The 12,771-nt window shown below is 39.4% G+C and overlaps 1 protein-coding gene across 1 annotated transcript in view; it reads right to left on the reverse strand.

The window, feature by feature from the left end:
* Positions 1 to 12,771, reverse strand: part of NEK11 (NIMA related kinase 11) — a 288,150-nt gene that overhangs the window by 200,531 nt on the left and 74,848 nt on the right. The window contains 1 exon segment of the mRNA XM_052650027.1: positions 2,867 to 2,985. Within this exon segment, the coding sequence (XP_052505987.1) occupies positions 2,867 to 2,985 (119 nt within the window).

Below are 12,771 nucleotides of genomic sequence, written 5' to 3' on the forward strand. Positions count from 1 at the left end.
ATGCTGTCCAACCATCTTATCCTCTGTTGCCCCTTCTCCTGCCTTCCATCTTTTCCAGCATCAGGGTCTTTTCCAATGAGTCAGGTCTTTTCCATTGAGTTGGCTCTTTGCATCAGGTGGCCAAAGTATTGCAGCTTCAGCTTCAGCATCAGTCCTTTCAATGAATACTTAGGGTTGATTTCCTTTACAATTGATTGGTTTGATCTCCTTGCTGTCCAAAGGACTCTCAAGAATCTTCTCCAGCACCACAGTTTGAAGGCATCAATTCTTTGGCATTCAGCCTTTTTTATTGTCCAGCTCTCACATCCATACATGACTACTGGAAAAACCATGACTATATGGACCTTTGTAGGCAAAGTAATGTCTCTGCCCACTGATGGAGAAGGCTAAGAGGCTTGTGTAAGGAGGGACTGGTGGTGGGAAAAAGGTCTTGCTTTGGTGGGCAAGGTCTTGTTCAGTAAAGCTTTAATCCAATTATCTGCTGGTGGGTGGGGTTACACTCCCTCCCTGGTAGTTGTTTGGCCTGAGGCAACCTAGCCCTGGGGTCTGCAGGCAGGCTCTTTGGTAGGGCTAATGGCTACCTTCACGAGGGCTTTCACCAAAGGGGACCTTCAAGGACTGCTGTGGCCAGTGCCCCACCCCTAGGTATGCCCTTGCCGAGCCACACCTCCACAGGAGACCCTCCAATACTAGTAGGTGGCTTTGGTTCAGTCTCCTATGGGGTTACTGCTCCTTTCCTCTGGGTCTTGGTGCATGCAAGATTTTGTTGTGCCCTCCAAGGCTGGAGTCTCTGTTCCCCCCAGTCCTGTGGAAGTCCTATAATCAAATCGCACTGGCCTTCAAGGTCAGTCCCTTTGTTAGATCCCCAGGCTGTGAAGCCTGACATGGGATTCAGAACCTTCACAACAGTGGGAGAAGTTCTTTGGCATTATTATTCTCCAGTTTGTGGGTCATCCACCCAGCGGGTATAGGATTTGATTTTATCATGATTGCAGTCATCTGGCTGTGGCTTCCTGTTTGTCTTTGGATGTGGGATATCTTTTTTTGCTGGGTTCCAGCATTCTCCTGTAGATGGTTGTTCAAGAGCTAGTTGTGACTTTTGTGCTCTTGCAGAAGGAGATGAGTGCATATCCTTCTACTCTGCCATCTTGAACCAGAAGAAGTTAGGCTTTATTTTTTGTTTTATTACTTTGTTGTTTAGTCACTAAGTCATGTCCAACTCTTTTGCAATCCCATGGACTGTAGCCCACCAGGCTCCTCTGTCCATGCGATTTCCCAGGCAAGAATGGGTTGTCATTTCCTTCTCCAGGGGATCTTCCTGACTCTTAACATCATTTAATAAGCGAGCAAATAAATTTAAGTAGAAAATTGAAATTTATCCATCTGTAGAGAAAAACTTTGCAATAACTGGTACAAAAAAATAATGAAAGATGCATCATTTATTATCTGAATCACAAATTATGGTATTTCAGATCTATATATCCACAAATACCCTATTTAATGACTTTCTTAGAATGCTGAAGGATTCAAAGCAAATTTAAATCCTCTCTTTAAAGGATTATTTTTAACTCATTTATTTTAACTATTACTTAGCCAATCCAAAATAAATCAAAAATGTTTGGGTTCCTAAATCAACCAGATTTCACTTTTGTATTTTGTACACTGAACATCAAAGTTGGCATCTTTATAGGTGTTGTTTTCCCTAAGTCTAAGTTAACAAATACACCAAGGAATAGTTGAGAAAATAAAAGGAATACAAATATAACTGTATGTACACAGAAGTCTTATATTCATCAGTTCTGGTAGTTTATTAAAAGACTGTTTCATATTTTATCATTGTCTCTTAGGATAGTTTGATACCATTCAAAAGATTGTTGTGAATTGTCAATAAGTCAGTGGCTGTCTCATCAAGCATGTGTTTCAGAAGATACACAGAATCAGCAGAAGAAGAAGCACCAAATAATTAGATTAATTTTTATGCTATCAGAAAGCACAGATGACACATTTAAACTATTTGACATTCATGGATTGCCAGGCCTTGGTGTACCCTACAAATTTCCACTTCTGTTCAAGAAGACTGTTACCACTCCTAAGTTGAAAGCTAACATGGATCCCTCAAAGCATTTACTTCTATTTGTCTATGTATGTTCTTCGTTCCAAATGCATTCTTATCATATTATGGGCCTATAAAACATTTAACATCTAAAACATCTTGCTTTTGACCTGCAGGAAAAATAGTATAACATTAAAAAAAAAATTGAGGCCAATATTACAAAGGCAAATTATAAATAGTTGAACCCATATAGCATACTTTGACCTTCTTTATCAGATACTTAATGTCAAAACTGACTTTTGGTCCAAACACTTATATCGTCTGCCTTAATTCTTTAGCTCATCTTGGGATGTGAGCACATTTAGATGTGCACTGACATACTCCAAAGTAACCCCACAATCTATCTGAAGTATGCTAGGGTATTCACAGCTCAAGCCTGCTGGAAGATGTAATAAATTCATAGTATGCTAAGGTACCAGAAAAATGCTTATGGCTCACAGGATAGGATCAGATATAGAGAAATATGTTTAATACAAGTTTCTGTTTTGTATTTAAAGTCAGTGTAATTTTTAGAACAACAAAAAAGGTAATCAAGTAAATCCTCTAGGTATAATTATTCGACAGTTTCTTCATAAAAAAGCATATCATAGATGTCTAAGTATAGTCATTTACCTTTGGACTTGCTTCCTTTTCACAGAAGCAAGTTACATGAAACTTGCTTCCAAAATTTCCCAACTACCTCCCAAATTTCATTTTTCATGTTCAGACATGACTGTGAAAAAAACCCTGTGCCTCGGTAACAAATGAACATACCTTTCATGCATGTAGTCAACTCCCAGCAACAGCTGGATAAACCATTCTATTATCTGACTCTCTGGAAAGGTTTTTCCAACTTCTTTATATTCTTGAATTTTACAGTCCAGGTCTCGACCCTGAAACAAAACAGTGTGTGTGTGTGCGCACGTATATATACATATATATATATATATATATATATATATATATATATATATGTTTCCTTCAGTTATTAATACTATCACTGCAAGACCTCTCAACTTGGCCAAAAGCTGCCAGCCTCTGGAGCCCTCTTCTCAACTAGGCATCTCCTTTGGTCAAAAAAGACTTGAACAAATGCTAACATACTTCTAACAGCTCTAAGTCACATTCCTAGGATGACCATAGTCTCCCTTAATGTGCCTGTTTGAGAAAACCCGAGGCTACCAAAAAAAATTGTTCCAGCCACACCTCAAGATGGAGCCTCTGTTCCCTACTCACTGGGGAGGGCAAGAGCCCAACTTCAATAAGTGCCAGCTAGCAAAATCAGATGGTTCAGAGGAATCAACTGCCTTCCCACTTTCTGTCATATTTCAGCTCCCTGACAGCTCAGGCCCCTGCCTTCATTGCCTCCTCTGCCTCCACTCCATTGTTGTTCAGTCGCTACGGCATGTCCAGATCTTTGTGACACTATGGACTGCAGCACAACAGACTTCCCTGTCCTTCACTATCTCCCAGACTTTGCTCAAATTCATGCCCATTGAGTAGGTGATGCCATCCAACCATCTCATCCTTTGCTGCCCCCTTCTCCCGCCCTCAATCTTAGGGTCAACATTAGGGTCTTTTCCAGTGACTCAGCTCTTTACATCAGGTTGCCAAAGTACTGGAGCTTCAGTTTCAGCATCAGTCCTTCCAATGAATATTTAGGGTTGACTGGTTTGATCTCCTTGCAGTCCAAGGGACTCTCAAGAGTCTCCTGTAGCACCACAGTTGAAAAGCATCAGTTCTTCGGCGCTCAGCCTTCTTTATGGTCCAACTTTCAAATTCGTACATGACTACTGGAAAACCACAGCTTTGACTATAGGGACCTTTGTCAGCACTGTGTCCACTTTATGTGGACTCTATCCATTCCATTACTCTCCCTTTAAATTGCCCAGTCACTTCGTGCACAGCACAGTAGAGCTCAATTCTTTCTACTCTCATCAGTGTTTACTGAAGAAACTCTGTCTTTAGCACTTTATCTCACGCCAGAACAAAATTCTTCTAAAGGGTATTAACTTTTAATATATTACCTAAATATTACCTAAAATTTGTTTTTATTATATTACATTACATATTAATATGTAACCACATAAAACTAGGAATAATTCTCCTTATGCTTAGAATTTTACATAACTATAAAACCCCCAGAAAAACATCTATTTCTGTTTTATTGACTACGCCAAAGTCTTTGACTGTGTGAATCACAATAAACTGTGGAAAATTCTTAAAGAGATGGAAATACCAGACGAGCTGACCTCTCTCTTCAGAAACCTGTCTGCAGGTCAGGAAGCAACAGTTAGAACTAGACATGGAACAACAGACTGGTTCCAAATAGGAAAAGGAGTACGTCAAGGCTGTACATTGTCATACTGCTTATTTAAAGTATATGCAGAGTACATCATGAGAAATGCTAGGCTGGAAGAAGCACAAGCTGGAATCAAGATTGCTGGGAGAAATATCAATAACCTCAGATATGCAGATGACACCACCCTTATGGCAGAAAGTGAAGAGGAACTAAAAAGCCTCTTGATGAAAGTGAAAGAGGAGAGTGAAAAAGTTGGCTTAAAGCTCAACATTCAGAAAACGAAGATCATGGCATCTGGTCCCATCACTTCATGGCATATGGATGGGGAAACAGTGTCAGACTTTATTTTTTTGGGCTCCAAAATCACTGCAGATGGTGACTGCAGCCAAGAAATTAAAAGACTCTTACTCCTTGGAAGGAAAGTGGTGACCAACCTAGACAGCATATTAAAAAGCAGAGACATTACTTTGCCAACAAAGGTCCGTCTAGTCAAAGCTATAATAATAATATAATTGACACTTCAAAGTGAAATGTCAAAAGAAGGGTGTACACAAACACTCTTCTCAGGTAGACACATAAGAATAACAAATGTACTAGTTTTTAGCATTAAGCAAAGGACATATTCTACTGACAAGAGGACAGAATGCCAAAAAATTAAATTAATTGGAGAGCTGGGTCTTATCCTCCTTAAGTTATTCCCCACCCTGAAGTTTTCATTCTGCATGTTTATCTGTAAGAAAAGCTATTTGTCTTGTATTTACTTTGTTCTTTATAAACACTCTGTAGATTTTCTTAGGATTTAATTAAGGTGGTCAAATCACTCACAAATTAAGACACAAGGAATTTCATACAAAAAGAAAGAAACAATTTTTTGTGAAGTAGTCTTATTTTAATTGAGCAATATGAAAAGCATTTATTTCTTTTGTTAAGCCATCATCGAAATAAAAATCAAATGTTTTGGATGAAATGTCACAGTTTGGTTTCACAAGTTCTTATTACAGTATCTGTAGGCCCGTTCTGTTTCCTTGACTTTGTATTTGAGAAATATTTAACGATAACTTTCATTGCTAAAGCAACTCTAATGAGAAGGTTCAAGAAGACTTTAACTTGAGCCAGTATTAATGTTCTAAGTCTATGCTGCTGACAGAAAATGTTTTCCTTCACTAACGTCATCCCCTTGAAAGTTGCAATAAAAGCCATGATGTTAAATTCTAAGGTTTCAAAAATCTGTAACCCAAAATGTGCCATTTGATGGATTAATGGTCTTGCCTTCTTCTGCCATCCAAGTTAACCAACATGAGATTGAAATGCCAAAACCTTGAAGAAATGAAGAGCAACTCAAATACAATGTCTGAAGTCCATCTTTGATTGCCATTAAAAAGTTTTAAATCTTAAAAGGACTTCATTTTAAAAGTTAATCTGTTTTTTTAAGTCATCAATAGAAGCACTTATATCCAGTTTAAAGGAGGGAGGAGAGCCTTCTCAGAGCCTGAGTGCAATGCAACTGCAATGTTCAGAGCATACACAAAGGGCAAAATAATCTCAGAATTTCAGGGCTAGAAGCAGTTTGAAAAATTGTTCTGCCCTACTTCTTCATTTTAAAATGAAAGAGCTGCCCCTGATGAATTTTCTGGGCTGACATCTTAAGATTCAGCTCCCTCACATGCTACATCTCCTTTAAATAATGTTCTGACACATCCTTCCAGTAGACCTCAAAATTTTGCATGTGTCAGACACATCAAAGTAGAATGTTTAAAATGTATATTCCTGCGCTGTATCAATAGAGGTTCTGATTTGGTAAATTAGGAGAGGACCAAAGAATTCTGTATTTTTAACAAGCATCCTAAGTGACATTGGGACAGGTTATAGACCACACTTTAAGAAAATGCTGTTAGATAATAACACAGATGGGCCAAATATCTCACCTACTAATGGGAACATTTTGTCCAATAGTTTGAAAATTTTCAAAGGCAAAAGATGTATTTGAGAAAGTCAATGTTGAATAAGACTTTATAATGATATGCTTTTAAATTTGTAAGTGGAGTTCATAAAAAGTGGGGAAAATGTCAAATCATGTTATGTTCTCAAAATAAGGAGACCCAGTTTCTAAATAGTTACTAAAGAATACCATGTAGTATCATGCTGTTTATGTCTGATAATATAACTGAGCACTCTTGGGTTTAGTTGCAAATTTTCTTCCAAATCCTTTTAGTGTATGTTTCTTCCTGCTGAGGTAAATGTACATGAATTAGAATAAAATGGTACAACTTACTTTTTCTTAAGAAGTGACGTGAAATAATGCTCTCATTTATAAATGTGATGCCAAAGTCCACATACTTTCTACTTTCAAACCCTATCTAGTCTCCTATTGATAGAAAATACAATAATTAAATCATCATTACATTAAGACATATTTGTGTATTCAAATTGATACACATGTATTTCTGTGTCTATGCATATGCATGAATTATATAAATAGAGGTAGATAAAGACACAAAATATAAGTGAAAATAAGCCAAGGGAAGGAGCAGCTTTCATGTGCAACATGATCTGGTGAGCACGTGCACTGTGAGATGAAAGCCACAGTTAAGTTGATTGACACATCCAATATCTCAGATGGTTCGTGTGTGCATGCATCTGTGTGTGTGGGGGGGTATGCACATACATGTGTGTTGAGAGCACTTAAGATCTACTCTCTTGACAAATTTCAGGTGTACACAGCAGTATTGCTAACCATGGTCATGCTGTACATCAGATTCCCCAGAACTTGTTCATCTTGTAAGTTAAAGTGTTATTTTCATATTTTGCACCAATTCACAAAGACAGGCTTGATTAGTGTGGCTGTGTTAAAATCTATCTTTAGTTTAGAGCCACCATCTGAAACATGTTTGGTTAGCACTGCTGATATGAACAATAAAACAATCCAACTATATTAATTCATGTCCAGGTAGAAAGAGATAATTTCATGTTTGGGAAGATAGGAACCATGAACTATTTGGTTGACCCCATTAAATATTAAGGGACGAACAGGAGTAAGCCAAGTAAAAAAAAAAAAAAAAAAAAAAGAGCAGCTTTCCCTGTTCCCCTGTGACCCTGGTCCTGCTCTGGATGAAATCCAACATTCCAGACATGAGATTGCCAGAAAATCACTCCACCTCTCCAGAGTCCCATTTTCTCATCTACAAAATATAACTAAGAAATAAGAACAAAATTCTAGCAATCAGAATTCAACAACACATTAAAAAGATCATACACCATGATCAAGTGGGCTTTATCCCAGGGATGCAAGGATTCTTCAATAACCACAAATCAGTCAATGCAATACACCACATTAACAAATTGAAAAATAAAAGCCATATGATTATTTCAATAGCTGCAGAGAAAGCCTTTGGCAAAATTCAACATCCATTTATGATAAAAACTCTCCAGAAAGCAGGAATGGAAGGACTATACCTCAACATAATAAAAGCTATATATGACAAACCCACAGCAAACATTACCCTCAATGGTGAAAAATTGAAAGCATTTCCCCTAAATTCAGGAACAAGACAAGGGTACCCACTTTAACCACTACTATTCAACATAGTTTTGGAAGTTTTGGCTACAGCAATCAGAGCAGAAAAAGAAATAAAAGGAATCCAGATAGGAAAAAAGAAGTAAAACTCTCACTGTTTGCAGAACACATGATCCTCTACATAAAAAACCCTAAAGACTCCACCAGAAAATTACTAGAGCTAATCAATGAATATAATAAAGTTGCAGGATATAAAATCAACACACAGAAATCCCTTGAATTCCTATACACTAATAATGAGAAAGTAGAAAAAGAAATTAAGGAAACAATTCCATTCACCATTGCAACGAACAGAATAAAATACTTAGGAATATATCTACCTAAAGAAACTAAAGACCTATATATAGAAAACTATAAAACACTGGTGAAAAAAATCAAAGAGGACAGTAATAGATGGAGAAATATACCATGTTCAAGGATCAGAAGAATCAATATAGTGAAAATAAGTATACTACCCAAAGCAATCTATAGATTCAATGCAATACCTATCAAGCTACCAATGGTATTTTTCACAGAGCTAGAACAAATAATTTCATAATTCGTATGGAAATACGAAATACCTCAAATAGCCAGAGCAATCTTGAGAAAGAAGAATGGAACTGGAGGAATCAACCTGCCTGACTTCAGGCTCTACTACAAAGCCACAGTCATCAAGACAAAGCCAAGTCATCAATGGAACAAAATAGAAAGCACAGAGATAAATCCACGCACCTATGGACACCTTATCTTCGACAAAGGAGGCAAGAATATACAATGGAGAAAAGACAATCTCTTTAACAAGTGGTGCTGGGAAAACTGGTCAACCACTTGTAAAAGAATGAAACTAGAACACTTTCTAACACCATACACAAAAATAAACTAAAAATGGATTAAAGATCTAAACATAAGACCAGAAACTATAAAACTCCTTAGAGGAGAACATAGGCAAAAGACTCTCCAACATAAATCACAGCAGGCTCCTCTATGACCCACCTCCCAGAATATTGGAAATAAAAGCAAAAATAAACAAGTGGGATCTAATTAAAATTAAAAGCTTCTTCACAAAAAAAGAAACTATAAGCAAGGTGAATAGACAGCCTTCTGAATGGGAGAAAATAATAGCAAAGGAAGCAATTGACAAACAACTAACCTCAAAAATATACAAGCAACTCCTGCAGCTCAATTCAAGAAAAATAAATGACCCAATCAAAAAATGGGCCAAAGAACTAAACAGACATTTCTCCAAAGAAGACATACAGATGGCTAACAAACACATGAAAAGATGCTCAACATCACTCATTATCAGAGAAATGCAAATCAAAACCACAATGAGGTACCATTTCACCCTAGTCAGAATGGCTGCAATCCAAACGTCTACAAGCAATAAATGCTGGAGAGGGTGTGGAGAAAAGGGAACCCTCTTACACTGTTGATGGGAATGCAAACTAGTGTAGCCACTGTGGAGAACAGTGTGGAGATTCCAAGCATCTGCCTGCAATGCGGGAGACTCGGGTTCAATTCCTGGGTCGGGAAGGTCCCCTGGAGAAGGAAATGGAAATCCACTCCAGCACTCTTGCTTGGAAAATCCCATGGACGGAGGAGCCTGCAGGCTACAGTCTGTGGGGTCGCAAAGAGTCGGACATGACTGAGAGACTTCACTTTCACTTTCACTATGACCCAGTAATCCCACTGCTGGGCATACACACCGACCAAGGAAACCAGAATTGAAAGAGACACGTGTACCCCAATGTTCATCACAGCACTGTTTATAATAGCCAGGACATGGAAGCAACCTAGATGTCCATCAGCAGATGAATGGATAAGAAAGCTGTAGTATATATACACAATGGAGTATTACTCAGCCATTAAAAAGAATACATTTGAATCAGTTCTAATGAGGTGGATGAAACTGGAGCCGATTATACAGAGTGAAGTAAGCCAGAAAGAAAAACACCAATACAGTATACTAATGCATATATATGGAATTTAGAAAGATGGTAACAATAACCCTGTATACAAGACAGCAAAAGAGACACAGATGTATCGAACAGTCTTTTGGACTCTGTGGGAGAGGGAGAGGGTGGGATGATTTGGGAGACTGGCATTCAAACATGTATAATAGCATATAAGAAACGAATCGCCAGTCCAGGTTCGATGCATGATACAGGATGCTTGGGGCTGGTGCACTGGGATGACCCAGAGGGATAGGATGGGGAGGGAGGTGGGAGTGGGGTTCAGGGTGGGGAACACATGTACACCCGTGGTGGATTCATGTTGATGTATGGCAAAACCAATACAATACTGTAAAGTAATTAGCCTCCAATTAAAATAAATAAATTTAAATTTTAAAAAATCTACTTCTCTTTGAAAAAGAATGGGGGCATGGTTAGAGGACACAGGAGCCAATTTGAAGAAGCCCCACCAGCCAAAGCTGTGCCAAGTTAAGAAACAAAATAATAATGATAGCATCGGGCAATAACCCATAGAATAAAATAAATATCCATGAGTCCACACTGATACAAATAGTTGAATAAAGACATCAACGGAAGGTAAGGAACAATGGGATAGCTCTTTCTAACAGAAGAACCCTAATTAGTAAATGTAGAAAGAATGAGGAAAATCCATAATCAAAATTAGGCAAACATAACAGTAAAGCTGCTGCTGCTAAGTCACTTCAGTCGTGTCCTACTCTGTGCGACCCCAGAGACGGCAGCCCACCAGGCTCCCCCATCCCTGGGATTCTCCAAGCAACTAACACTGGAGTGGGTTGCCGTTTCCTTCTCCAATGCATGAAAGTGAAAAGTAAAAGTGAAGTTGCTCAGTTGTTTCCGACCCTCAGCGGCGCCATGGACTGCAGCCTTCTAGGCTCCTCCATCCATAGAATTTTCCAGGCAAGAGTACTGGAGTGGGGTGCCATTGCCTTCTCCGAACAGTAAAGCAGCTCCAGGCAACTACCACTAAAAAAAATGCAAATATCAGGGCATGAAAGTTTGAAAAGAAATAGGATAGAAAGTTGCTCAGAGAACCAGGAGAACAAGACGGGGTAATTTTCATGAATAAGAGCACCCAGCTAATGGCCTGAGAGGAAAACCACACCAACCAGCAGGGCCCACCAGATTCCCCCCTCACCAGCTCCCCACTCCCCCACCCCACCCTGTTCACAGCTGAGCTTCATCTTTGCTCAGTGACCCATAAACGCTGACCCAGTTTTCATTTATGACTCTGCCTTTCTGTTTCTACACTGGCCATCCTCCCTCTTTTGCAGTTCTTTGCCCTGGTAGCCCATTAGATCACCTGGAGAGCTTTCAAAAGTCCTTCTGGGTCATACCCCAGACCAATTAAATCAGACTTTCAGGAGGAGGGCCTCAGCCCTCAGGAGTTTTGAAAGCTTTCCAGATGATTCCAGAGTGCAGCCAAGGTTGAGCACTACCACTATATTGATATAATTTTTATTTAGCCATGTTAATATCACAGTGCCGGAAAAAGACAAGTCTAACCTTCTCTGCTTTCTGGCAAAGTGATTTCAACATATATGACAGATAGAAGGATGCAATATTTAATCTTTTACACATCGGCACTTGACAGAAATAAGGTGGGAAGCAGCTGGAAGCAAATGGTTAAGAATTCGTCAAAAGGAAGGAAATTTCCTGAGTACTAACTTCTTTGTGGCTCACTACACGGGTTCATGATGTGACACAAAAATGAATTAGAAAAAGATCAGTCCCTCACGCTGAGAGTCTGAGATGGATTATACTATGTATAATGTGCTGAGTGTCACCTAGTTGAAATGCTATGAGAGTCAGGGATTGAGGGAGGGGTGATTTTCAGCCAGGAAATAACAGGAGTCTTTGTAGAGGGGGTGGCATTTCACAGGGCCTGGGAGGATGGGTGGGAAGTGAAAACTTGGAGCCAGGAGGAAGGATGTTGTGAAAGGGCAGAGATAAAGAGGTGTGAGGCTGTGGAGAGGAGGCAGGGGACAGCAGGTAGTCCTATTCCCCAGGCTGGAAGAGAATAAAGACACTAACATTTGAAATATTCTGTCACTTTTGTAGTTTGGGTACTATTCCCCATTGAAGATTTGGTTACATCTTGACAGGAAGTTGTGAGAATCAGGTTATTTGCTTTTTACATTCATAACTGGTCTTCTGTGGTGGTTCTGTGGTAAAGAATCTGCCTGCAATGTAGGAGACTCAGGTTCAATCCCTAGGCCAGGAAGATCCCCTACAAAAGGAAATGGCAACACACTTCAGTATTCTCACCTGGGAAATTCCATGGACAGAGAAGCCTGGCAGGCTACAGTCCCTGGGGTCACAAACAGCCAAACACCATGTTGAACTAAACAACAACACAACACTCACAACCTGATGTGATGAGTCCAAAGTGTTGGGGGCCTTGTGAATGCATTAATATGTATTTCAATCTTGAAAGGCCTCAGATTAAATTACAGAGGAGGAAACTTGGAGATTAAAAAACACCAGCTATTTCAATGGTGATAGCATTCCCGATGAGGTACAAGTCTGGCCATCTGCCATTTCCAATATTATTATTTTACCTCAATAAAAAGAGGATAATACCAGGCTTCTGTGAGTTAAGATGAACTTTGGGTGTGAAGATGAGAAATATCTCGGTTAGCAAGGAGAAATAGCGACCCACACATCGTCACCCCTCCGAGTCATGAGTGCGTGCTGACAGCTCAGCAGGTGGAGCCAGGAAGCCCCGCAGCTGTTCCCTGGCTGCTGGCCAAGGCCATTACCATGGCAACGCCCCTGGGGTGGGAGGGACAGCTTGGCCTGTGAAACCACCAGCATTTAAAAAGTAACACAA

This window comes from Budorcas taxicolor, chromosome 1 (assembly GCF_023091745.1).
Source record: "Budorcas taxicolor isolate Tak-1 chromosome 1, Takin1.1, whole genome shotgun sequence".
Taxonomy (NCBI): Eukaryota; Metazoa; Chordata; class Mammalia; order Artiodactyla; family Bovidae; genus Budorcas; species Budorcas taxicolor.